Source organism: Durio zibethinus, chromosome 5 (assembly GCF_047325235.1).
Source record: "Durio zibethinus cultivar Kanyao isolate XHJ-2024 chromosome 5, ASM4732523v1, whole genome shotgun sequence".
Taxonomy (NCBI): domain Eukaryota; kingdom Viridiplantae; phylum Streptophyta; class Magnoliopsida; order Malvales; family Malvaceae; genus Durio; species Durio zibethinus.
In genome coordinates this window covers 19,763,666-19,790,513 of record NC_143166.1, presented here as the reverse complement: position 1 = coordinate 19,790,513, position 26,848 = coordinate 19,763,666, and the positions used below count along the sequence as shown (strand labels likewise).

General features: G+C 30.0%; 1 protein-coding gene across 1 annotated transcript; it reads right to left on the bottom strand.

Moving 5' to 3' along the window:
• Positions 1-3,043: 3,043 nt before the first annotated feature.
• Positions 3,044-10,774, bottom strand: LOC111282108 (elongator complex protein 2-like). Its single transcript, XM_022870059.2, has 10 exons — positions 10,433-10,774; positions 10,238-10,325; positions 9,825-9,910; positions 9,478-9,631; positions 8,171-8,331; positions 7,219-7,893; positions 6,117-6,438; positions 4,882-5,096; positions 4,170-4,347; positions 3,044-3,770 (listed from the first exon to the last, which is right to left on the bottom strand). Exons 1-10 carry the CDS (start codon positions 10,571-10,573, stop codon positions 3,277-3,279), a joined length of 2,514 nt encoding a protein of 837 aa, XP_022725794.2. The 5' UTR covers positions 10,574-10,774; the 3' UTR covers positions 3,044-3,276.
• Between the last annotated feature and the right edge of the window lie 16,074 nt (positions 10,775-26,848).

Sequence of the window (26,848 nt, the reverse complement as noted above, 5' to 3'; positions counted from 1 at the left end):
GGTGGTGATGAAAAGTTATCATCATTTGATCCAAGCGTTTGATTTTGGTTTACGGCATGAACCTCCACGGTCTGCACATTGAGTTATCATGTAGTGAGGAGTATAAAGAGAAATTGGGATAACTACGGATTCAGTAAAGATAGGCAAAACAGACATGAATAAATCTTTTCAAGCTTTTATGGTTCACATAAGATTCTTGAAATTGCACCAAAGATTTTCTTGATTTCGTTGGCATCACCGATTCTACGTGTTAGTGTAGTAATTATAATTCCTATAAACTATAATGGTCATTCAAATGTGCAAAATCCAGAGGTTGGGCGGATGAATATGTTTGTACCATATTTGGTTTGCGGAATGAAATAAAGGGACAATAAAATTGGCATTTTGCTCAAATAGAAAATAAGAAGAATAGAATATATATTATGAGATTTGATTTATTAGAATGGAATAGAGGATGAATTAATATTAATATGTTTAATATTATTTGGTTTGCGGGATGAAATAAAGGGACAATGAAATTGGTATTTTGTTCAAATAGAAAATAAGAAGAATAGAATATATATATATATTATGAAATTTAATTTATTAGAATGGAATAGAGGATGAAATTTGGTTAGTTTAAAGATATAAATGAAATAAGTTTAAAAGTTTATTTTACCCTTATAATTTATTATAAAAGTTATTAATTGATAAAAATTAAGAATATAATATAAAATTTAATTTTAATTAATATTAATTTAATAATATTGAATATTAATTTGATAATATTGATAAATTATATTTAGGTTTGAAAAAAAATAATTGAGAGAAAATATCTTACAAAAACTTTTAAACTTTCAAATATGCTAATCTAAAAACTTTTAAATCCCTTTGAAAATACAAATTCGAAAGTTTTTAAAAATTTTCAAATGTACAATTCTAAAAGGTTTTAAGGGTTTTTTAAATTTGTAAATTTGAGAATTATTAAAAACTTTCGGATTTACAAATCCGAAAGTTTGAAAGTAAAAGGAGCGTGAAGAGAAAATACCAAAATAATTTTTTAAAAAATGTCAAAAAAAAAGAGAGTATATTTAGAATTAATTTCTTCAAGATTAGTAATAGAAAAGGGTCCAAGATCTTTCAAGATTTACTTGATTTTGTACCTATCCTAAAATAGGCAGGCACATCTTTACAAAATTAATTTCTTAAAGCGATAAAAATCTCATAGAAATATATATATATATATATATATAACATATTACAACTACAAATATTAAAAAAACTACAAATTTATTTATTATAATTTCTTGTCACATGCGGACTTTTGGTAGTGTATAACTTATTTGTAAATTTTAAATAAATATTAGATAACGGCTATCTTTCTCAAGTTTCATTTATATCATATGATGTGATTAAGGTAGAGATGTCAAATTTACCATGTTAAGTTAGATTGTCCCTTTAAATATTAATTTATGTGTTAATAAATTGTATCGATCTAACACTATTTTTAAATTAGTAATACTAATATGGCATGTAAAAATTAAGGGTACGATTTAATATAATACATGACTCGTAACTTTTATGAGTTATGCTGTATCAAATATGATACTATTTTTTGTGTGGAGATAGACCAAGCACAACACATTAATAGTTTTTTAAAATTTTTAATTATTTTTTACAAAATTTATCTATTATTATTAAAAATTATATACTAGAGATAAATAAAAGTAAAATAAAATAAAAAGAATACATAATTTATGTGGTTTGACAAAATATCTACATCCATAGGCATAGATAATAAATTCTTTAGATAAAAATATTAAAATTACAATCCTAATATTTAAAAAAAAAAAAAAACTACACATACACATGTATAAAAAAATTATAAAACTCAATATTTTTATTTTATTTTTCATTCTCATTATTTGATACTTCACTTATATAATGTGTTTTGTTTTGGACATTTATTTTATACCTTTTATTCTAAAGTAATTTACTTTGTTAATTAAATTTGTATTTAACTTGAAGTCTTAATTTATTTTTATCATTTTATTTTTGCTAATCACTAATTAAATATAATTTGTCTATTAAGAATCTAAATATTTAACAAGTAAATATATTTAATATAACTTTTTTTTTTTATAAATTACCAACAAAATATAAAAAATATGCATAATTTTGTTGCAATATAAAAATAATATGAATATACTCAAAGAACAAAAGCCCCACTTATAACAGTTATGGGCTAATCTAACATATCTAGACTTACGTGTCTTACTATGCCAATGGACATTTCACCTTTAATCCATAAAATTAAAATCTTTTAATCTAATGCACACGTAGATACACATACACGCGTGCACACACACACACATATATATATATATATATATTATGTTTGGCCTAACACTATTATTAAACAATAAATTATGTAAACATAATTCATATCGTACAAAATCATGTTGTGTCAAGGATCACCCAATCCATTCGATACCTTTATATTAAGGTGAAATTATCACTATTACCATCATTCATTATTAAATTTTGTCAATATACTTCAAATTTATTGAATATTTGTCCTTTCTTTAAAAAAAAATTTATCCATTTTGGATTAAAAAATCTTTTAAAAAATATTTTATTAATTCAAATGTCAAATTTTGCTATTTGACTTTCATTTTGTTATTTTGTTACAAAAATATAATGAAATTAAAATGTTTCACACGGAATATTCAGTTGATACAAATTCTTCTATCAATTCTGTTATTTTATGTAAAAAATCAATACATTTAAAAATACGATCATAAAGTTCAATAAAATTAAAATATAATGATAAATTAAATATTAATTGATAGTATAATAAACAAATTTGAGTTTAATTCCTAATATGATTGGTTAGAAGACCGGGATGTCCACATATACATATATATATATATATATTTTTTCCAAGACACGTGTAATCATGAATTACTACAAAATTGGTTTTTAATTTCAAAAACATGTTAAATTTTAATAAATTTTACATATAAATTTACTAAAAATAAAAATATATATTTCATATTGCATGTGTCCACTCAAACTGTAACATATAATTTTCATATAAATTACCAATATTTAATACGACATAGCAGACCTCATTGACAATACCTATGTTTGACAAAGGAAGCATACATGTTTCAACTTTCAAGTGGATGAGACAATAAATAGATATATGAATAAAATCTAAAGACATAGGAATAGCTATGTTGTATTTGATTTGAGGAAAAAAAAAATACCTAATAGTACAAAATAATTATCGCATTAGTCAACAATTACCTCATACAACCTCACACAATGATCAGCCCCACAAGAAGCAAGCTGGAGGCTTCTGCAATTTTCGTTATTCTCACGGTTCCTCCAGGCCAATCGGTTAACTGCAGAAGCATGGCTCATGAAAGGATCAAGCTGAATGATTAGAGCAGCTGTCACACCAGATGTTTGAATGCTACCATCAGTTTTCTCAACTTGAAGGCTCCAAAGTTGAAGGAGTCCACTCTCCATTCCAACTGCAAGAATCCCCTGATTTTGCTGTCGGTCAAGACCAGCCCAAGAGAGGGCAGTGACACTGCTGTTGAACTGCGGCAATGTTAGAAGCTGCTTAACTAAGGATGCTTTTTCCACAGCCCAAATCTTCACCGTCTTGTCCCTAGAACCTGTTGCAAATTCATGACCAAAGGGGTTCCAAGAACATGCCCATATTATTCTTTTATGGGCCTCCTGCCTTGCCAAAAGATTGTAATCAATTTCACCAGTGCCTAAGGCATCAGATAAACCAGACGATTTTAACAGCAGATGAAGTAAGAAAGGGAGCATTCAATCATTGTACAGTGAGCAAAAATGACAACAGAAAAGCCATAAATGCAATATTACTTTCTATTGATTCCCCATGGAATTTCTAATTCCCCTCTATTTAGTCACTGAAAATATGCATAAAAATGTAGGATAATGGTTTTCTACTGCCCTCCTCATTTTGATGATTATTGGACTATAAAAAGTATACAAGATGCTAAAAGATGTCTTCTTGGCACAACTGCAGTGACAATTCCCTTCTACGAGAAGATGGATATACTTCCTCACACTTCATTTGGGGATGGTCCAACTAGAAAGAGTAGCTAAATGAAACATTATTATAACACAATTAGATCTTAGGCTACCTGTTTTATTGATTTGGAAAATGGAGAACTGGCGATCCCTTGAGACCATCAAAAGAAGATTGTCATCATGAGAGAACTCCATCTGTGTCACTGTTAAACTGTGAGACTGCAAGCGACCAACAGCTTTCCACGAACCCACCTGCCATAACCATATTTCTGCTACTGTTGCTGACTGGGCCTGCAAAATAAGTGGTATAAGAAACAATTGAAAAAGGACTTGGTTTGATGGTCAATCATTTCAGCACTGCTAAATCAATATCACAGAGCACTCTAGTTTCAAGGACATTTACATCTCCCAGATACCAAATTAACCTACCAAAGTTCAATTAGCATGTAAATCTCTTTCCTTAAATGTTTTATGATGCTTTAGATATTGCCAAACTTGTTAATATGATGTTTCCATTCTGTTTCTCTAACTTTTAACATTTTTTCTTTCCGGAATGACTGTCACAAGATTCACCCCAGGTAAACTCATCATCTGGGAAATAACTGCCTGCTTCTCAGAGTTTTTCTCTGAAATGAACATAGATAACAATGTCCCCAAAATAAGCACCCACATGTCTTGTAACCATTGCGATTTAAGAACCAATGTCAAAAGAGATGTCGATTCGAAACATACATGGGGGCAAGATTATGTCAAAACACAGTCCACTACTAGCAAATTCATTGGAATTAAATTTCTAGTAAACCAAACAGTAAAAAAGACATGTACCTTACATGATGAAGCAACGAGCTTGCCATCATGGTCACAACATAAAGAAAACAGCTCATTCCCATGACCGTAGAGTTTGTACGTTTCTGGCCATAGCGTATGCCATGCAAGTTGATCCTCAATTGGAGGTTCAGTTAAAACAACGGGAACAGCATCAGGAATGGATTCAAGAGTGTCAAGACCATTTCCTACATTATCTGGGATCTCATGGGTTGCTGCAAGGAAAATTTGTCAGTCAAATAATTTGTTTATATAGACTCATGCACAAAAACTGATAGAGATAAACTTAGGTCAGTGCATACATAAACGAAGAAAGAAACTTTCACCTTACAAAGGAAACAAGAACAAAAACAATAACAAAAGTGTTAGTGTTGCATAATACTTGCGTTCACAGGCAGTTGTTCAGTATGAAAAGCAGAAGCAAATGCTTCAGTCAATGGGCAGTTGTCCAGAATAAAGAGCTGTGCCAAATACTTGCGTTCCAGTTTTTCTCCCCTTTAAAGCAAGATATTGGCTTCGGTAGGACAGCAAAATGTTAATTTAGTCTACATTTAAAAGGTTCTCAAGGCATAAGCACCAAAAATGGTACTAGGGTATCCAAATTAGATGCCAACTACCTGTAAACTAACAAAGGTTTTCCTCTTTATAGAAGGAAACTCCATTAAAATCTAAATCATTCACTAGAAACTAGAAAGCAAGACAGTGAAAATTATGTTTGGTTCACACAGTCATCTGATAAAATATAATATATATATATATATATAAAAGTACAAGAAAAGTGTCTTAGCTTTCTGTGATGCCATACCAGGCAATAAGAATAGTGCTTCCAACATGTAATTGCACCTTTCTCCCTTTGCCTCTCAATTAAATAGCAGGCTACATGGCATAGCCATAGCTTACTATTCTTCAATTTTCTCCTAGTATCATAGGAGAAATGGAAAGACTAGGAAGTCAAGAGAAGGTTAAAAGAATTGAATTTGTTGTTCTAGAAGCTAAGAACTGAGTTGTGGGATTTGGCAATTGTCAAAAATCAAGAAAAAACATTTTTAATAATTTGAAATGTAATAAAAATGTCATGTTCACATCATCTAACTAAAATAAAAAAAAAAACCTAGTATGCAGCACTTAAATTTATTCGATATCAAATAATAATCTTGGGTAAAAAGTGGGTATCCTAAGGATCTCAGATGGAATGCACATATTGCCTATTGTAAAGTTAATTGGAAGAGACTAACCAGTTACATAAATAGGTTTCTGTGACAGACCAAGAGCAGACATGTTGGCACCCAAGACCTGGACATCTGCTTGGAGGTCTTCGGAAAAACTAGACTGTTCTGAAGTAGCATGATCCAGTGTCTTTAAGAAGGATAAAGGGGCTTCAAACACTCTCGCAACTTTCTCCTCTGCTCCACTGACAAAACGATGGTTCCCTTTTCCTTGGATGATAGCTGCACAATTAATATCATGCCCATGAACTTGGGGCCTAGCAATTTCATTCCAGGAGTCCCCATCAGAATGGGGATCTTGATTTTGCCATGGAGCAAAAATACGAGTTGTCTGCAATGAGAGATTGAAGTGTCAATATGACCATTTAATATTTGTGAAAAATTCAAAGGAATGTACATTAGTATCTATCAATATCAGCATCTACTCTTTGAAATAAATTAACTACAAAAGGGACCCAGAAATGCAACTTGATTTTTGTATCTACAAAATGTTAATAAAGCTCACATATGAGTATGCAAAACAAGAGATTTGAAAGTAACAAGATGGTGACTTTTCTTCTGGCATTTTTAACTAATATTAGCAATTTCTCCTCCCTGATATGGTCTTCCAAGGGGACACACATTAAGTGCTCCAATAGGAACATGCTTTCAGGAAACACCATTGCAATATCTTTTTCTCAAAAATCTTGATTACTTGTTTATTTTCCATTGAATGACAAAAAAAAAAGTGTTTCAACTTAAAGCTATTAATCTACTTCCATATACTTTCAAGCATACTTAAAAGTATCTTGGCAAGTACCAATGCAGTACTTTCCTCACAGATTTTATGTGTTAGTTTGAAGCATTTAAGTTTTTAATAAATGTAACAGATTTGAACTTACCTTGTCCCTAACAAGGCATTGACTGACCACGCAAGGTAGGTTAGTAAGGAGATGCACTTAAATCAACATGCACAAAAGAGATATAAATGTGAACCAAGGGAAGGAAACATAGATAGTTGGACGACTATATTATCTTGCATGTTACAATTTACCATTTAACTACAAAAAGAGAACTCAAAGCATGAATAAAAGTTCATAAACCTACTTCTGAAACATGGTTAACATCTTACCTGATCATGACTAACTGACAGCATGTATTCACCACCCCTTGCCCATGCAATATCTGTCACAGCTGCAAAATGTCCAGAAGGGACCTTCTGTGGTTGCCAATTATCTGTGCTAACGCCAATATTTTTCCACATATGGAATGATCCACCATACCCATGTGCCAAGATAGAACGTGCATCTGGACTCCAATGGCCACCATAAAAACCTAAAGCACAATGGCTTAATTCCCCAACAGTGACCACATTTATCCAAATACCAGTTTTCCTCTCAGGTTGCCAGATCATCATTGTCTTATCCATTGAAGCAGACAAAATGCTTTGGGGTTGATAGAAGCCAATCCCTTCTTCAGCAGCTGCCGAAGGTGGTTGCCACTGTACCGAATATACCCAATCCTCATGTCCAATTAGAAGAGATTCCAAAGATATTTGGTAAGAGAATGAACCAGCTACAAAAACAGGACCTTCAATGTAAGATGCCAGGCTTATTTCACTTCTTCTATATGTACCCTCTGTGTTGGCTATAGAACCTCGAAGAGTCAACTTCCATATGCGTATACCTTTGTCCTGAGATGAACTTACAAGTAGAATACTATCGGCCTCACCACTGAATATAGGTAACGAGAAGTCTAAACTCCTGATCCAATCTGTATGCCCTTTTAATTCACAAGCACAAACAAACTGGGCATGCAAATATAAAAATAAAAGCCAAATTATTTATAGGCCACATAAAATATTTGAGGGAGATAAAAAACCACATGGTTCAAAAATATCCAAAATTATTGGGCTATCTAGACACCTTTTAGAAGGCATGGCCCTAGATAAGGCAGAATGGAGAAAAAAGATTTACATATTGAAACTCTATCAGTTTGTGATTGAAAACATATTTCAGTTGAGATTAGTAGAAAATAATTGATGCACGAAAAAAGAAGATGGATAAAAGCAGCTGTTGGGTTACCTTTCCTGTCCTCTGCCCACAATAAAGATATATCTTGTTATCCAATCCCCCCATTGCCAGGGATACAAGCCCTGTATTTCCAGGCAGTTGCGCAAGTGATAGAGTTACCATTGGTCTTGAGCCAACAAAAAGAGTTTCCAAACATGACAATTTACAGTCACCTAGAGGGAAAAAAAATCAAGGTTTCAAAGGTAATTAACTACAGTCCAATGATTTGTTTTAAGATGATAATAAATGGTTGATTAACAAAAAATTTATATAGAACCCAAATTTATCAGCAACCACATGCTAAAAAAAATATTATAATTGAAGCAATACAAAGAGAATGCTACAAGACACTGCCTCTAGCTTGGTTGCATCCTGCATTGCAACCATGATCTTTTGGTCCAATTAATGCTTGTTTAACAGAAACAAGACATCAAAATAGTGGAATGGAAAGTTCAAAGAACCTATTCTCTGTCCCTTATCTCTACCAATTTTTTTTTTTAGAGGACCAAATTGATTCCAGTTTTTAAGAAATCAGATTTGTGAGGCCCATTCATCTAATTAATTCATGAATAGAACTTGAACAGCCAAAGTCCTTTCAAAATCATATAAGGATATTAAATCAACCTGATGCTCGCATTGCATAAGAAGATCATATTGCTTAACTATTAGATAACAATTTGCCTAAAACAACAAGATGGATTGTACATGTCAACTAGCAGTTGAGATGTCAAGCATGCTTCAAATCCTCAAATCTCTTTTGCCACTTTAAGACAGTTTTATAGCTGATCTATGCAGCATTTTAGGACGACTCTCATATGAATTTTTCTTAAGGATAAAGGAGATAACAAAAATCTTTTTCTCTTTCCGCAAAAATCCTTAAAGTCAAACATTATCCAGCATAGTGTCTCTTGTCAAATAGAGAGCACTTACTTGGCACATATCCAAACTCAATAATAAAAATAAGCATTCATCCGCATCAGTTAAGACTGTAGATTTTATTAGCTCACCTAGGTCAAAACCCTAAAGCCATAAAAGCTAAATAGATTTAAATATCAAACTCTTATCGCTAGGGCAAAACCCTAAAGTTATAAAAGCTCAATAGACTCAAATATCAAACTCAATAGTTTAAAAAAAAAGAAGACATAATTAAATTCTGAAGCACATTGGAAGATAACATGTGTCTACATGGGGAAATTTTTGCAATAACTAGTTTTACAATTGCAGCAAGTTATAGAACTGGAGAACAGTAAAAACTTCTGATTAACAAAGACACCAAATTCAAAATGGTTGAAATAAGTTTTGTCAAACATTAGACTTACCCCCACAAGATGATGGAAACACAAAATCCCATACGGAAACAGTGCCGTCAGAAGAAGAAGTAGCAAATATTGCATCACTTTGAGAAACCATGAATCCAGTAATGCATGTAATGCCCTTCTTATGTGATTGTGGCAGTTGTAAAACATACCTCCACTGTAAAAAAAGGCAAAAAGAAGATAAAAAATAAAACAATCTAACTAAAAGATCCAATGAAAACTCACTGTACTAACTTCTTTCAAACAATACTATAATTTGAAAATACCACCAAGGCATTGCAGTAACTCACTCTATTTTGTTTTCTAACTAAGACAGCAAAAAAAAAAATAAAAAATTGAAGAGTATATACCTTATTGTCAGCAAGAGACAGTTCCCATAGAATAACAGCACCATCAACATCCCCAGAAAGTAGATAATGCTGCTCTAAGTGTTTCGCTGCAAATAACAGATGAAAAACATTCATTACTAGACCGATAAAATGGGGAAAATATATTCAAATCCTTCAAAATTAGCCTCCAACTTTATAAAACAGTCAAAAAGGTTGAATTTTTAACAAATATTTGGTAGCAAATCAAACCTAACTCGGAAAATCCATAAACCCAAATGAACAAGGTACAAAACCCAAATTTCTTTTTTCCTTTTCCTTTTCATATTCTAGAAACCAAACAAAACAGGTTCGCATTTTTTTAATGGTAATTAATTAACTACAAAGCTATACGCTTCTGCACAGAAAAAAAAAAAAGTAACAATCTTAAACCGTACCTTTGAATGCAAACTTGTTACTTGGAAGCCAATGGGTGCAGTTCACTGCTGCCTTGTGACCGGAAAGTGTCGTCAAAATCTGCGCAGACTATATATAACAAAAGAAGAAAGGAAAAGGCTCATTAATAACCAAGATAAAAGAAGAAAAAAAAAAGTAAAAGGAGAAAAAGGGGAGAAAGAAGACAAAGGGGGAACCTTGGGAGAGAAAATAGCAACAGCATTTTGGGCACCGAAGGACACGAAATCAGAAGCACCCCATGAAACGTTGTTAACTATTCTGTTGCAACCCGCTCCTATGAACAACCTTTTCACCTCTGCTTTACTATAATCAGACATTTCCCTTTTTTAAGTGGACATAACAGGGAGAGAAAGGGGGCGGACGAGTGAGTTGTGGCCGATCGAAGTGACAGAGGGCGGCTGGAACAGTCGTAGCTCTGCGTAGTGTCGCTTTCTAGTTCGGGAGACAAGGGCTCAAGGAAGAGAGTTTCAGGTTTTCGGAAATCGAGTAAAATGAACTGGGTTGGTCTGCCCCAGACCGAGCAGAAATCGACCCCGAGTCTAAAAAATCATATCTAGACCCAACCTGAGTGCGTAGTTCGATTCGTTAACAGATTCAATTTAGGTTAAAATATTAAAAAAAATTCTAAGTTAATTTGCATTTTTAAAATAAATTTATATATTTTTATTGTAGTTATTATTATTTTTATTTATATTCAAATAAATTATTATTTTAAATAAAAAATAATTAATATTAAATATTTATTTAGATATAAATTAAAATTTTATTTAAATATAAATTAAAAATTAAAAACTTATTTAAGTGTAAATTAAAAATTAAGTAATTATTGGAGTCTAATAAAATTATAAGGATTTATTTAAACAAAATGATAAAGTTGAAAACTATTAATTCCTTTTATCTAACATACATTTATTTTTATCTGCAAATTTTTCTTTGATTGACACCAGTTTTTTTTTTTTAAATATTGACTAATATTTGATATTTATTCTTAGTAATATTTCATTTAACGTATAAATTCACTTGCATGCATGTTTAAATTATTATTAAATAATTTCTTTTAAGTTACATGAATTAACTATTTATGACTTAAATATTTATAAATTTATTGTATTCATAAATTTGATTAATTATGAATAAATATAGTTTATATTTCGTGCCATTTAAATTTTAAATTTAAATTCATATTTACTATTAAATAATATAAATAATTATAAATCAAATTTAAATTACATAAATTTACTATTTATGAATTTTATCATCCAAAAATTTCTATATTTATAAACCGATGAATATACTTAGAGTTTAATTTAACTAAAGATCCCAAACCCATACAAAAATTCTTCTTCAACACTTGTTTCATCATTAACCTAACAAGAAAGTACACAAATTAACAGTTCCAGAATGGCAAACACTCATAGAGATGGTACATGCGGCATGCAATAGTTTCATCGACAAAATCAATTAACTCTTTCGAAAATAAAATGTCTCAAATGAAGCTGCGTAAGGGATAATACCTAAATAAACCAATTGAATGATAAGAAATAAATTTTCTTATAATGAGTGGCATCGAAAGAGATATAATCTTGCTCAAGATCAAGCACATTAACTGACATGTTTCTATCTTCTTTCTCCTCTACAATGCTCTCCTGCAAACTAACATAATAATATAAGTATCATGTAGGTGGACAAAACTTAAATAAAGGTTTTTAGGTAAAATTTGTAAATTTTTTTCTGAAAAAAATAATTCAATAAAAATTTTAATAAAAAAATTTAAATCACTAAATTAATAAAATTTAATATAAAAATTAATAATATATAAAAAATTATTAAAAATATTATTTATAATTCAAATTTGATAAATATTTATTCAAAAATAAAATTTCATCAATATTTTTATTAAAAATATTTATCTAAATATACATATCAAAGTTTTTTAAAAAAATTTTAAATTTTTTTAAAATTTTATATACTTAATTTATATAAAAAAAAATTTTTAATATATCAACTTTATTTTTTACTTATTTTTAATAAAAAATTTTATAAATTTCACTTAAAAATTTTTATTTAAAATTTTTTGGAAGAAAAATCATTAACACGTAAATTCAACCAATAAAAAAAAAAAAACACAATATCGTAGGACACACGAAAAGCTAACCAGTATAATATTAATTAAGTCTTTTTTATAATAAAGCACATGATTCCTTGAAGTGACGTGTGTAGTGTTTTGTATGTTGACTTGAAAAATGTAGATTTAGGCTGCTCCGCAATATCTAATATGATATAATTTGGTCTAAAATTGTTTTTTTATTGCAATTTTCAAGTCGATTGCAAAAGCTTTTAGGAAAGTGCTTGTGCTTTTGCAGATTGGCTGAGAGGAGAAATTATCAAATACTTTTTTTATTTAAAAATTATGATAAAATTATTCCTCCATTATTTTTTTTATATTTTTAATAAATTTAGCTTTTTTTAATTAACTTTAAATATATAGCATTCTCCTCTTTTAATATATTGATATATTTTTAACATAAAATAAAAATATAGAGACAATACATCTATTTATTTTTAGCTTGAAGGAATTTAATTTTTAAAAATCTAAAAATTGTACTTTTGTATAAATTTTTAAAATTAAGTCTCGCAATTATTTTTTTATACATCTTAATATAATTTTTTTTGGCCAATTAATATAATATTCCTAAATAATATTAAAAATGACTTGTTTTATAATTTTAAATATTGTTGGGATTTACTTTTAATCTCATAATTCTACATTAAAAGTTAAGTGAAGTTATAAAAGTTTAAATTTATTTTATATCTCATATCAGAAGTTTAGTGAAGTTATAAGGGGTTTCACCATTATAAATAAGATATTTTTTTTTAGTTTGATAATTTCAGATAGTTAGATACAAGAGAATAGTTAAGTGAGTAGACTATTAAAATGACGTAATTAAGTTTTAAGTTAAGTTTTGAGTAAGAAATTTTTAGTGACTATTCTCATTCCAAAAATCTCACAGTTGTAAAAATTTATTTGTTAGTGAATTGAGTTTGGAGTAGGCCATTTTAAGTTGGGCCGAAATAAATATATATTTGTATGTTCTTAGTCTTGATTTGAGCTTGCTATTTTATGTGTGGATGTTGCATGTACATATTGATTTTTTAACAAGTGGTATTAGAGCGAAGTTCAAGGTTTAAGGTTCAAAAAGAGGAAAAGCAAGCCCAAAAGATCTAAAATAAGAATTTCAATATGTTTGAAGAAAGTATGTCTAGTATGCTTATGCCTAAGTTTGAAAATTTATTATTTGATGAAAAAAGTAATTTTATGTTATAGCAAAGTACGATTTAAGATTTATTAGTACAATAAGGGTTGGATCAAGCATCAGAGACTAGTAAGTCTGAAGGAATGTCTTATAGTAACTGGCATAAAATTAAAAAAAAAAAAAGCTGTTAGTAACATTAGATTGGCATTAGCTCCAAATGTAAAGTATAGTGTATTGATTGAGAGTACTCTAAAAAGTTTGTGAGATAAGCTTGAGGGTATTTACGCTTCGAAGTCATTAACGCTATGTTTGGATAAATATTACTAAAGAAAGGAAAGGAAAGGAAAAAAATGGAAAAGAAATTTAAAGGAAAAGAAAGGAAACATGTAACCTTTGTTTGGATAATTAAAATTAATAAAGGAAAGGAATTCTAACAACCATTGTTTAGATAAAGAGTGAAAAAGAAAGAAAATGATTAATTATAATAATTTTTTTCAATTATAACCTTTCATTGCCTATGATTTTAGAGCACTCCTAGATCATGATATGTTTGCTATATTGTCTGGCCTCACAATTGTTACTATATCAATGGTTTTTAATCAAGTGAAACAAAAAATATTTTACAAACATACATTGATGGATTTTGAGCTAATCTGTCATCTCATAAACTTAAAAAATATATCTATTCATATTCAACCATTCATCAAAATAAAATCACCAAAAAATTATAAAAGATTTTTATATTAGAAAAGATATGTGAAACTTACTTGAAAAAAGATATGGTTTTAAAAAAATTATAGCATGATTATGATCTGTTTAGGTTTTTTTATTAGGTTTTTAGTATTAATAAAAAGTTGGACATAACAGTCTTTTTGTAAAAAAAATATTTTTCAACTTTCCTTTCCCTGGCTTTTCCTTTAAATTGGGGTATTAAAAAAATTGGGTTTAGAAGGGAAACCAAAGGTTATTTGGTTTTCATCTCTTTTCTTTTTTTTAAATTAAAAATTTATCCACACAAGAGAAGCGGGTTTTGTTCCCTTTACATTCCTTTACATTTCTTTACATTTCTTTCCTTTCGTTCCTCCCCCCTCAATCCAAATACACTATGACTAACAGATTATGTTTGAAGATGGATGAAGGTTAAAGTTTTCATTAATCACTTTAATGAGTTTAATAGGTTGGTTTCTCAATTGCTGGTAGTTTTGTGCTAATGAGTTAAGAAGATAAAGAGAATGCCTTAATTTTGTTGTCATCTTTGCACAAGTCTTATAGACCTTTAGTTCAGACTTTGTTAGTGGGTAAGTCTACTTTGAAGTTGGATTATGTGATTGCCTTGCTACGTGAGAAAGAAAGGTTTAGAAAAACACAAAACCCATCGCCTAAAGGGAGTGCACTAATTATAGAAGGTTTTGATTATGGGTGTAGATACTCAATTTTGTCCTGATTAATTCGAATTAGTTCAACTTTTTTTCAGACTCAATTTGATTGTTTTTATTTAAGCTAGTTTAATCGAATTTTTTTTAGCTCAATTTGTACATTTTTTGAGCCAGTTTAAGCATTAAATTGAATTTGTTCGAACTTGCTCCGAATTAGTTATTTTTAATTTTATTTTATTATTTAAGATTAATTTAATTAATTAAAAAATATATATAATTAATTAATCAAATTATAAAATATATATAATAAAAATTAATTACAAAAATTAAATTGCATAAAAAATTTAAATTACAAAAAAAGAAAAAAAATAACAAACAAAATGGCCGACAACCATTCCATAATAGGCCAACTACGGTTTTGCATAGTGCACCCTCTACTACCTTACGCACTAGGCTAGGACTAGCCCTCACCAGCACCCTACCTGCTTTACACAACAAGCAGCCAAAGCTATTTCTTCTTACAAAGCAACAAAAAATTTGACAAACTAAAAACCAAGAGACCAAACACCAGAGGAAAGGGGGTCAAGCCTTATTTTTCCACTTAAAGCCTTCTCGTACAATAATCCCCTCAAGCCATAAGGGCCTAAGCAGCCCTTTCCTCAAGTCTTCCTAGTGCCTCTTATAACCCAACATATAGCACCCCACACGAACCCTTAACCTAACACTGTCCCCCAAAACCCTTGCTTTCAACTCAGCACCAGTATCTCTCATGCATTATAGCCACCATTTTTAAAACCTCACTAAGACTTTTTGGTACCCTTCAGCCTGTTCCAAACCATTTTCAAGCACCAATCCAACTTCACCCAGCCCCAGTCCCAGCAGATACTAGAACCTGGTCTTTACCCAACTTAAACCCAAACTTAATCACCAAGTCACGTAAGACCCTTGCCCTAACCTAGTACCAGTGCACCTTCATAGCCACTCCTCAACACCTTCGCCAGCATCATACCCTTTGCATGCCCTTACACCTAAGCTATCCAGCCTTGTATGCACTAAACCTCTTCACCCATACCAGACCAAAGCCATTCGACCATCGCCATCTTTCTCAACCAAAACCTACACTTCATAGCCTCTGTACAAACACCCCTCAACATTGTCCCTTCACTAAACCCATACTCATCAACCTCTTTTCAAGACCCCAGTCAACACTTACCTAAAGCCATCATTAGCCCTTCTATTCCGTTAAGGCCTCTCTATCAACACCTTATTAAACTTAATAGGAATCAACCTTGAACAGTCATCATTTCACCTAACCTCCTCTATAGCCCTCCTTAACAACCTTCGTAAGACTCCATCGACCCAAGTTTCATGCCTACCAGCCCTTTCTAAGACACAAAAAACCTCTCAATACAAAAAAAACCCTCAATTCACCTATCATCGATCCTTCCATCCTAAAACCCTTAAAAGTATACATGTCAATAGCCCTTAGCTACCACTTTCACCAACCTCACCATTCATCCATACCAATGCAACCATGCCCTTGCAAGCTCTAATCAACCAAAAGCCATTCATCCCCTACACCAACTCAATAGCCTTTGAACCAGAAAACCAATTCATCATCGCCATAAACCTATTCTCTAACAAAAAATCACCAAGAAAATACCAAAAAGCACCCAGCCAAAAATCAAAACAAAAAAACACAGTCCTCCCTATAAAGAGGAACCACTAGTGCCAAGCTAACTTGAAAAAAAAAATTAGTCACAACTTACAAAAATAAATGAGAGAAAAAATAAAAAAATAAAAAGGTTATCAATGCCACTAAAAGCAACAGTGTCGCAAAAAGAATGATGTTGGAAAAAGGTTGACGATTTAATGACAACGTACGAGGAGCTCTGACAGCTGGAGCGGTAAATGGCAAACAATGATTACGTAACATCTGTGCGGTGGCTAAAGCTTTTGGAATTAAGTTTGGTTTTCCAGAAAGAGATAAAAGGTTTTTTTTAGAAAATGAATAGAAATAAATTAGAAAAAAAGTTGTTTTATAGTTTATGAAAAAAATTGGTGGATTGATTTGATCCATGAACCAGATCATTCAATCCATGCCCACTAAAATGACTCGACCTGACCAGCTGTCTAGCCCAGCTCCCTATCAAACCTACCATTTTTTTCAGTAGGTTCCAACTTGCATTATGATCTAGGCCCGATCCACTAGCCCATTTACTTTAGCCCTTTCTATTGAATTGGGTTTAGAACCCAAATTATGGTAAATTTATTTTAATTTATTTAGTTTCTAGTTTATTTATTTATTTATTTTTTGCATGCATAATTAATTATTTTGAAGTTGTTGATAATAAATTTATGTTTGACAAAATATATTAAATAGCTAAAATTTTAATTTTAATTTTAATTTATTATAATTATATTTATCTAATCATAAATGTAATGCAAGTAAATTAAATAAATTTTCAAATACCACCTAGATGTTGGGATATTTAGGAAAGTTTTTGAAAATTTACATGAAAACCTTTTATGAAATAATTTGTTTTTTAATACTGCCTAGATGGTGGGGTATTTAGGAAATTTTATTTTATTTAGAATTTTCATACATATCCGTAACTTAAAATAAATTTATTTTGTTAAAAAAATATATAAAAATATAAAATAATAAAAATAATAGGACAGGATTTTTAAATGTAAAAAGTCCACCCAAATTCTACCTAAAAGTTGGAGAGTCTAGGTGGCTTCTTTATATTTGAAGACCCAATTTCTAAATTCATATTTGATCATCATTTGCATATGTTTCATTTTTAAAATTAATGTACTGATTTATAATTCATATATTTATATGTTTGCTCTAGTTATGGATGTTTAATATTAATTATATTACTATTCATTTTTATTTTATTGTATAAAAAATTTTAAAAATTTTTAATTTTGAACAAATAAAATTAAAATAACATTTTATGAAATATAATTGTTAGTATTCTGCATAAATATAAGAGAATCATCGATGATTATTAGTTACAAAGAGTGTTATTTTATTCTTTTTGAAAACATTTTATGATAAATCTTAAATGAAAAGACTACGAATTCTGGCTTTATGTTGGAGACTTTGAAGGTATTTCTTTAATTTGAAGATTTTTATAATGTTCCTAAATAAAGATTTTTTAAACTAATTTTATTTCTTAAAAATGAAAGGAATTATAATTAAATTTCATAAAAAAACTATTTGTATCCAGAATTATAAATAGTACATGATTAATTTATATTAATTCTATGGGCACTATAGGGTGCTAATCCTTCTCTACGCGTAATCGACTCCTGAACGTGATCTTGTTTTCGTAGACCAAAATCATCTTTTTAATAAACTTTAAACCCGTTTCGTTATTTTATTAAAAAGATAAACTTTTAGGTGGCCAATTACACCTTAAAAAATATTGGTGGTGACTCCTTATGTTTTTTCATGATTTTTAAATTTTTTATGTTTAGCGATCAAGTCTCCAAATCGATATGTTACAGCAGCTAAGCAACTCTATTGGGAAAATTTTTAAGAGTCAAGCCAAAAGTTAATCATGTGTTATTTGAATTGTTGGATTTTAATTTATATTTAATTTTAATTCCCTCCATTTTAATTCTTTTAAAGAAAGCAAAAAATTGCATGTTAACATCCTACCTTGGTTTTGTTATTCATTTTTCTCTTACGTTGTTTAATTGATATATCTCTTTGCACACACTTTGTATATTCATTTGTATGCATGAGCTCTAGACTTGAGCTCTATTGTAGACACCCCAATCTATTCGAGGGTCTACATTTATTTTTTAAAAAAAATAAAAAAAAATGAAAAAGCTTTAAAAAAGAGAAAAAAAGGGTGGTTGAAATTGGGTTGGACTAGGTTGAGGAGTTTTAGTTGGATTAAAGCTTAGAGTTAAAACTCAGAAGGGATTGAAATCCTATCTGATTTTAGGGCTCTTGGATTTCATTTTATATATGCCCGTAATGATCAGGAGCTAAATCACAGAAAATAAAAAATAAGATAGCAGAAGTCAAAAAACACAACAAGCAAAAATTTGTAAAAAAAAATCAAAGATTTTTGGGTTTAGAAAACAAAAGGGGTTTTTTGGAAGAAATCTGAAAAATCTAGATTTCTGAAAAATTTTCGAAAAACTTTTAGTTTTGGATGAATTTTTTGATGAATTTTTCGGTGTCGATTGAATTTTCTGGCAAGCTTTCTAGAATTTGGTAAAAGATTTTGGTACGGTTGAATTTTTTAGCGACCATCCGACAATCCAACCTAGATTCTGACAATGTTTTCTAGAATCTGGTGAAGGATTCAATCAGAGTTCATCCGAGTAGAGAGAGAGAAAGGGAAAAAAAGGGGAAAAAAGAAGGGAAAAGGGAGAAGGAGAAATATAAGGTAGAGGGTTGAAACTTGGGTTTTATAGCCTTTTCAAAACGACATCATTTTGGCATTTAAAAGAGTCCAGGATTTGCGCGTTTCCACTTAGGCGACCTGACCTATAGCGCGACCCACTTCGACCCACTCCGTAGACCTTGCTGTCGAGCCAAACCGAGCCAATTTACTCCTGAGCCGCACCTACGAGTCATTTTTTTTGTTTGGAGCCGAGCTGCGCCAACCCTCTAGCCGAGCCGTTATGTGTTTTTTTTTTGTATTTTTTTGGTATTTTTTATTTTTATTTTTTTATTTATGTGTTTGTTTATTTTTAAGAGTATTTTTTGCATGATTAAATTTAGAAAAAGATAAAAAATAATTAAAAAAATTTGAAAATAAATGTTAATTATCCAATGATGAAATTTATAGAAATTTCAAATGGTAAATTTTTATAAAATTCTTAGGTGAGAAATTCTATCTAAATTTGTCACAAATGGTGGAATAATTTAGATAAAGTTTCAATATTAATAATTAATGTTTATTTTCAAACCAAAAAATATAAAAAAACATAAAAATATAAAAATTTTGGAATTAAATACAAATTACCCAAGGATGAGATTTTTAGAAATTTCAAATGGTAAATTCCTAAGAAATCTTTAAGTAAAAAATTTTATCTAAATTTATCCCAAATGGTGGAATATTTTAGATGAAATTTCAATAAAAGTAATTGTATTCTTTTCCAAATAAAAATTTTGGTTGAAAATATTTGATAATTATCCAAGGATGAGATTTTTAAAAATTTCAAATGGTAAATTCTTAAAAAATGTCTAGGTAAAAAATTTTTTCTCTAAAATTGTCCTAAATGGTGGAATAATTTAGATAAAATTTCAATAAAAATAATTTTCATATTATTTTCCTTCCAAGAAAGAAAAAAAAAGAGGGGAAGTTTCTAAATAAGCCCAAATGGTGGAAAATTTAGAAATTAAAAAAAAAGAAAATATTTCTAAATTGACCCAAATGATGAAAAATTTAAAAATTAAAAAATAAAAAAAGAATTTCTAAATAGGCCCAAATTGTGAAAAAAATTAAAAATTAAAAATAAGCAAATATTTCTAATTTGGCCCAAATGATGGAATAATTAGATATATTTTCAACAAACATAAAATTAATTAAATCTTTTTCCACCACGGAGCCTCTTCAAGAAAACAAATGGAATTCTTGAATACTCTTGAGGTGAGAAAATATTTTTAAGAATTCTATCAAATTGATGGACAAATCGTAAGAATTATTTCTAATATTTCAATATAAAAGTTTAAAACCATTAGAACTAAGACCCTATGATGAATTTAAAATAATATGGTATCATCTTTCGGATGTGCATGTAGGGGTGTTATAACCTTTCTCACATGTAACTGAACTCCCAAACCTTGTTTTGGTTTGTAGACCCAAACCTATTCTTTTGGGGACCCTTAGTTAACCTTAAGAGCTCCTTAAGATGATAGATTCCTTAGGTGGCCAATTGCACCTAGTAAAAAAGATTGGTGATAACTCCATCTATTTGTTAAGTCTAGCTATAGATTTACAGATCTATATGTTATGACATCTATTTCTTTTAAGAGAAAGTAGAGTAGTTATGCTTTCATGAGATGATAACCTACGCATTTGTTAGTGATATACTTTCACTCATATTGAAGCCTTTTCGTTAATAACCTTTAATGGGTAATGATTAAGGAGCCCTACTAGTCTATAACAGATAATGATGTGAGGAATAATCTAGAAACCTTTAAGCATATAAATCTAAACTCAGCATATTTGTGAGCCATATGAAGCTTGCCTAGAGTAGAGCCCTATCGACCTTTTTATAGAAATAACCCAAATATGTATTAAAATTTGAAAAAATAGATAATAAAGAAAAACATTTTCTTGAAAAAAAATGAATTTTTTCTTGATATATAGTTAATTCATTTTAAGGTTATCCAAAATTTGCATTTAAAAAATGTTTTAAAATAAAATGAAGAAATTTTTTTAGCATTATCCAAAAAAAAAACAATTTTTTTCAAAAATAAAGGTTTTTCTTAAATTCTTCATTTATAGGCTAAATAAAAAATAATGAAAAAGGAAAAATCTTTGAATCTTAATCATTCTGTGTAATAAAAAATGTGTTCTTGAATTTTTCCTTTTCCTAAAAAAAAAAGAAAAAAAAAGCTTTAAATTTGAATGTTATTTCATCTTTTGCATTTTTATACATTTTTTATTATTTTTTAAATGGAAATAATAGGATAGTATATCACCAACATCCTATGAATCCTAATAGATAGTACATGCATCACATTTCAGGCATCTTAGTAGGTAGTACATGTATCATATCTCATGAATATCATATTAAAAAAATACATGTATTTTAATCTCATCCACATCAATAGATAGTACATGCATTACATTTGATGCACAAAGATTCATAAATGGTAGGGTTTTATAGAACATGCATTGTATTTCATATCCCACCATCTCTGTAACATAACATTACATTCCCTGCATAAAATTTATGGATGAAATTTTTGTCATTTGGGGCTTGTACATGTGAAAATCCATTTGCCTTAGGCATATTTACAGTTTATGACATTTTTTTACATCCTTATCATGTTCGTGCATTCATAAACATGATTCTATGTGTCATATAAGTTAAAAATTGTTCTTGTGGCATTCATTGAATAAGGGTAATAATATAAAATTTTTGGCCTAAGGCTCGTAGTAAAGTATCTGTCTTGGTGAAAATTAGAATGGTGAAAATGAAAAATCAATTGGAAACGAAGATTAGTGTGTTGGAGTTGAATCGAGAGAAATTTTGGCTCGAGCTTTAAGAGATGAAACAACAGATTACTCAATTGATAGAAATGGATAAAGGTAGTGGTATAGTTGAGTTTGTTGCTCCTAAAAGATTGTTGTCACTTTCGATTCCATCAAATCAAAATCACTTAGCTCCTGTTGGTTCCAACATTTTTCCCAAGCATACCAAGGCATTAGGCAGTTCAAAAAGTGACCAAAGTTTGGACGAGCTCAAGAAAGGAATGGGTGACTTGGGCACATAAATGATTAAACTTAAAAGTCTAATTTCGAAGATAGACTCACCTAGCTTCAAATGACCCTCACTAACTATCCTAAGTCCAAACCTGCACCTAAATTTTTCTCATGACTATTTTTGATCTCTTGTCAAAGCACTTAGGATTAGGCCCCTAAATTTCATGTAACCTCCGAAAAGTTCACACTTGAATTCATATCCACCACCTTTATTTCATAACCACTTGTTCAGCATGCTATCTTGTCACCATTTTTTTAACCTAATTTTCGGCCCAAAGTTTCCCAATTCACTCCAAGACCAATTATACCATCATTTTTCTAGAAAAGCAAACTAACCATAGAATAGAAAAACTCTTGCAACACCAAAGGAAAAATCTCTATCGACCCAATATCCATGTCCTACAGAGAATTATACCCATTGCTCATGAAAAACTACCTCATTGCCCATGTCCCTATTGAACCCCGTAAACCACCTTTTCCCACATGGTATGACCCTAATACCCAATGTAAATACCATTTTGGCATCGCGAGCCATTCTCTTAAAGATTGCATGGCTTTGAAATATAGGGTACAAGGATTCATAAAAGTTGGATATTTGGGTTTTGACACCAAAATGAAGCCAATTATTTATAGGAATCCTTCCTCGATCCATGCTGAGATAGCAAGTAATGCAGTAGGTGGCAGTTAAACTGGCCAAGATGATGAATAAAAAGAAAAAGCCTTAAAGTAAAGGGTTATCCTTACCAGTAGTCATAGTCCATTTCTTTTGGATTTCTTAGGCGAGGCAAATAGGAGTAAGAGCTAGTCTAGCACTTTTTGGCCCTTGTCCTATGATTGTTTTTTATGTATAAACTTGTAACTTTTGGAAATGAAGGAAAACTTTAAATTTTTTATGAATAGATGTCTTTGTTTACGTTTCATTTTTAATAATGGTGTGCTTAAAGGATTCTGTGAGAAAGAATGATGGTTGCAAATACGTTTTCACCAAACTTTTAAGGTGGAAAAATGTATTTAAATAACCCAACTTGAATATATGAGAAAATTTGAGCTCATTCAATAATAATAAAATTTGACTTGCATATCATGCACATTTGTTTGAATTCATTGTTTTTTATGCTAGCTAAGGACAAGGAATGGTGATTGTGGATATATTTTGTTAAACCTTCAAAGCAAAAAGATATTTTTGGAAGTTTTAATATTAGAATTCATGTCATGCATTTCTGACTTTTGGTAATTAATAATAGGTTTAAGGATAATGTATCCTAGGAAACAAGATTAGTTAAATTTGCACATTTACAACACTCAAAATTTACTAGAATCATGAAAAATGAAAATGTAAGTCAGATGGACAGATTGAAAAGGGCCCAAAGAGAGATCAGGGAAAAAATTACAGGAATGTAACAGAATATGGATAGACAATTGATAGAATTAAAACAAATATTAATAGGTTTGACAAAAAGAAAAGGAATCATTAAAACACATAGGACAGTGGAGGAAATAGCTATTGAAATACCATTGTGTCCACCTGGGTTCACACATCCATATGTTTGAGACCCTCATATGTCACAAGCACCTCAAACAACTCATCAAACTATATTGATACTTATACCAAGTTACCTCTAATTCAGATAAATGTCAATCCTAGGCCTACTTCTTACTATTCCATTAATGTGCCTAATTTGGATGATCTAAAAGAATGAGAGCAACTAAAAAGGGTACTAAATCCGTAAAAAATACAATGATGAAAGATAAATGTGACTATTAAAAGAAAGATTAAAGGTAATTGAAAGCCATGATATATGGAGTGTTGATGCCAATAAGCTTAGTCTAGTGCCTGATCTTGTCATTCTATCAAAATTTAAAGTCTCAAATTTTGAAAAGTATGATGGAATGAAATGTCCTTCAACACACATCACCATGTACCGCTAAAAAATGATAGATTATACTCATGATGGTAAGTTGTTGATCTATTACTTTCAAGATAATCTCACTAGGTCTACAACAAAGTGGTATGCCTAGTTAAATTGAAGTAAGGTTTGCTCATGGCTAAGGCCTTCCTAGCATAATACAAGTATGTTGAAGACATGGCACTAGATAGGTTATCCCTACAAAATATGAAGAAAAAGGCAATCAAAACTTTCAAAGAATATACACATAGATGGAGAGACGTGGTAGCCTAAGTACAACCACCTTATGAGAGAAAGAACTCACTATTATGTTTGTTAATTCCCTGAATACTCTTTATTACAAAAGAATGATTAGGAATATCTCCAAAGATATTGCTGACATGGTGATTGTTGGAAAAATGATAAAAATACAGTCAAGAATAATAAGATTAAGTTGAATGATGAAACTGATGTTGAAAAGGGAAATACATCAGAAAAGAATGAAATTGAGGTGTAAGTAGTCACACCTAAAAGGCATCTGCCCAAGAACTTCTTCCCATTTTTATTCTTTTTATCAACCTTACTTTTCGATCATAAGTAGTATCTCTCAAAGCCTATATTTTTGCTAACCAAGCCGGTATCTAAGTTTTCTAACAAGTCCCCATCCTCAAATGACCATTCGTAATCTTGTTCCTACATTTGAGCTTACCACTTAACCAACAAAAAAATCAAAAAAGAAAAAAAAATGACTAAGTGAAACTTTCAATCCTTATTTCTCACATTTTGTCTTTGCTAATAGAATGTCGATACCTCACTCTTGTGCCTTAAAAAATAACACATCATCTATTGGTAAGGAGTTATGATCCTAATGGCAAGCATGATTATCATATGAGGGTAATTGGTCATTCAACTGAAAAATGTAGACAACTAAAGGAAAAGGTTAAAGATCTTATCAAGAGTGGTATTTTGACTATAGAACTAATGAAACAATAGAAGTTGACTTTGTCCAATTGCAAAATGTGAAGAGTTGAAATTGGTAAAAGGTTTTAAGTGTTGAAAGATCAAGATAGGACGGTTTTCTTTTGAACCTTTAACCTTTTGTGTATAACAGGTACATGGTGTCCTAAAGAGTTATTTAAATTAATCTTGTTAAACTTTATTTTGGAAGAAATGAATGCTTTCAATTTTTCTATGAAATTTTATCTCTATACATTTGTTTGAATAAAAGTCTCACATAATTAATTCTTCATAAAATGAAAAGCACTTTACAAAAAAAAAAAAAGGGAGAAAAGTAGAAAAACATGATTCGCAATAAAGTCTTATATAAGTAGTTTTTAAGATTAAATAAAAAATAGGCATTTTCAAAGGGAAATATATGAATTTTTTTTAATGGCAAAAATCTCAAAGTAATTGGTGATTATTATAAAAAAAAACCTCATCCAATACCTTTACATTTTTCTTTGACCACTCCTAGGTTACAATCCTTTTTAATAATTTTACTCACCAGTCATAATCATTTAAGAGACATGAATTTTCACTTGTGAACCTTGTCCTCATTTGATATATTGAAATCGTAAGCTTTTCTTGGGTAATGAACAAAATAGGTCAATTTTGAAAATTCATTTTGAATTTCAAAAACCAAGCAAGACACTCTTTCAAATTTTTAATTGATAATTCAATATGTGTCAAATTTTGCCAATATGATTAAACCATCCAAATTCTTTCAATGAATATAGACAAAAAAAAATGCCTGAACCTTTTTTCAAGTAGCCCTTCTTCAAAATCTTAAGGCACCTTAACCAAAAGAAGCAAAATTCTTTCTCACCTAAGATAATTTGTTTCATGCATTAATACCTTGTCCCTTCATTTTACCAAAGTATCAGATAGTCTGAAACCAAAATGAGCTTTTTGATAAACTATATGATCAGATTTGAGATATCTCATACAACCAATTTTCACCGTCATAAGAACCTAAAGTGGAAAAAAAAGATAGGGCATCAATCACACAAAAAAAAAATGATTGATGGCTATAACACAAAAATAAAGATAAAAATAAAATAAATAAATAAGCTTTTTATCTATTTCTTCAAATAATTTGCTCTTCTAACTAAATGATTGTGTTTCAAATAATGAATGACCATTTTTCTCTATCCTTTACGTATAGAAAAATTATCTACTTACTACCCATTTGAGCCTATTACATTTTTTATTCCAAAATGAATCCCAGTTAAGGATCGTTTTTCCCATTATGAGGCAAATAAGAATATCTTCAATAGATCAACTTTTAAAGAAGTATTTAATATTGAGAGCATCTAACATGCACCTCATAGTTAAGAGCTCGAGGCAAAAAGTGAAGAAGATTTTAGCTAGAATCCTAAGAATTCAAGAAAGAAAAATGCTAAAGTTGAAATAAGATGTTTCCACACAAAACAAAAATGAAAGGAAAAAATAAAAAAATAAAAGAAAAAAGAGCAAAAGAGAGAAATATATGTACTTTGGAAATGAAAATTTGAGGTAAAAAAAAAGGGTGAATGAAGCTCCAATTAGAATCCAAAAAAAAATGGAGCAAAAAAAAGAAAGACATGTACCTCAGAGATGGGAATTCAA

Bases quoted from the DNA above. Each gene is read 5' to 3' on its own strand.
- LOC111282108 (XM_022870059.2), bottom strand. From the start codon at position 10,573: ATGTCTGATTATAGTAAAGCAGAGGTGAAAAGGTTGTTCATAGGAGCG. The intron at 7,894-8,170 runs GTAACCCAACAG...TTGCATGCCCAG, and splicing joins GTGGGCAGAGGACAGGAAAG to TTTGTTTGTGCTTGTGAATT. The intron at 4,348-4,881 runs GTACATGTCTTT...CTTATTTTGCAG, and splicing joins TCGTTGCTTCATCATGTAAG to GCCCAGTCAGCAACAGTAGC.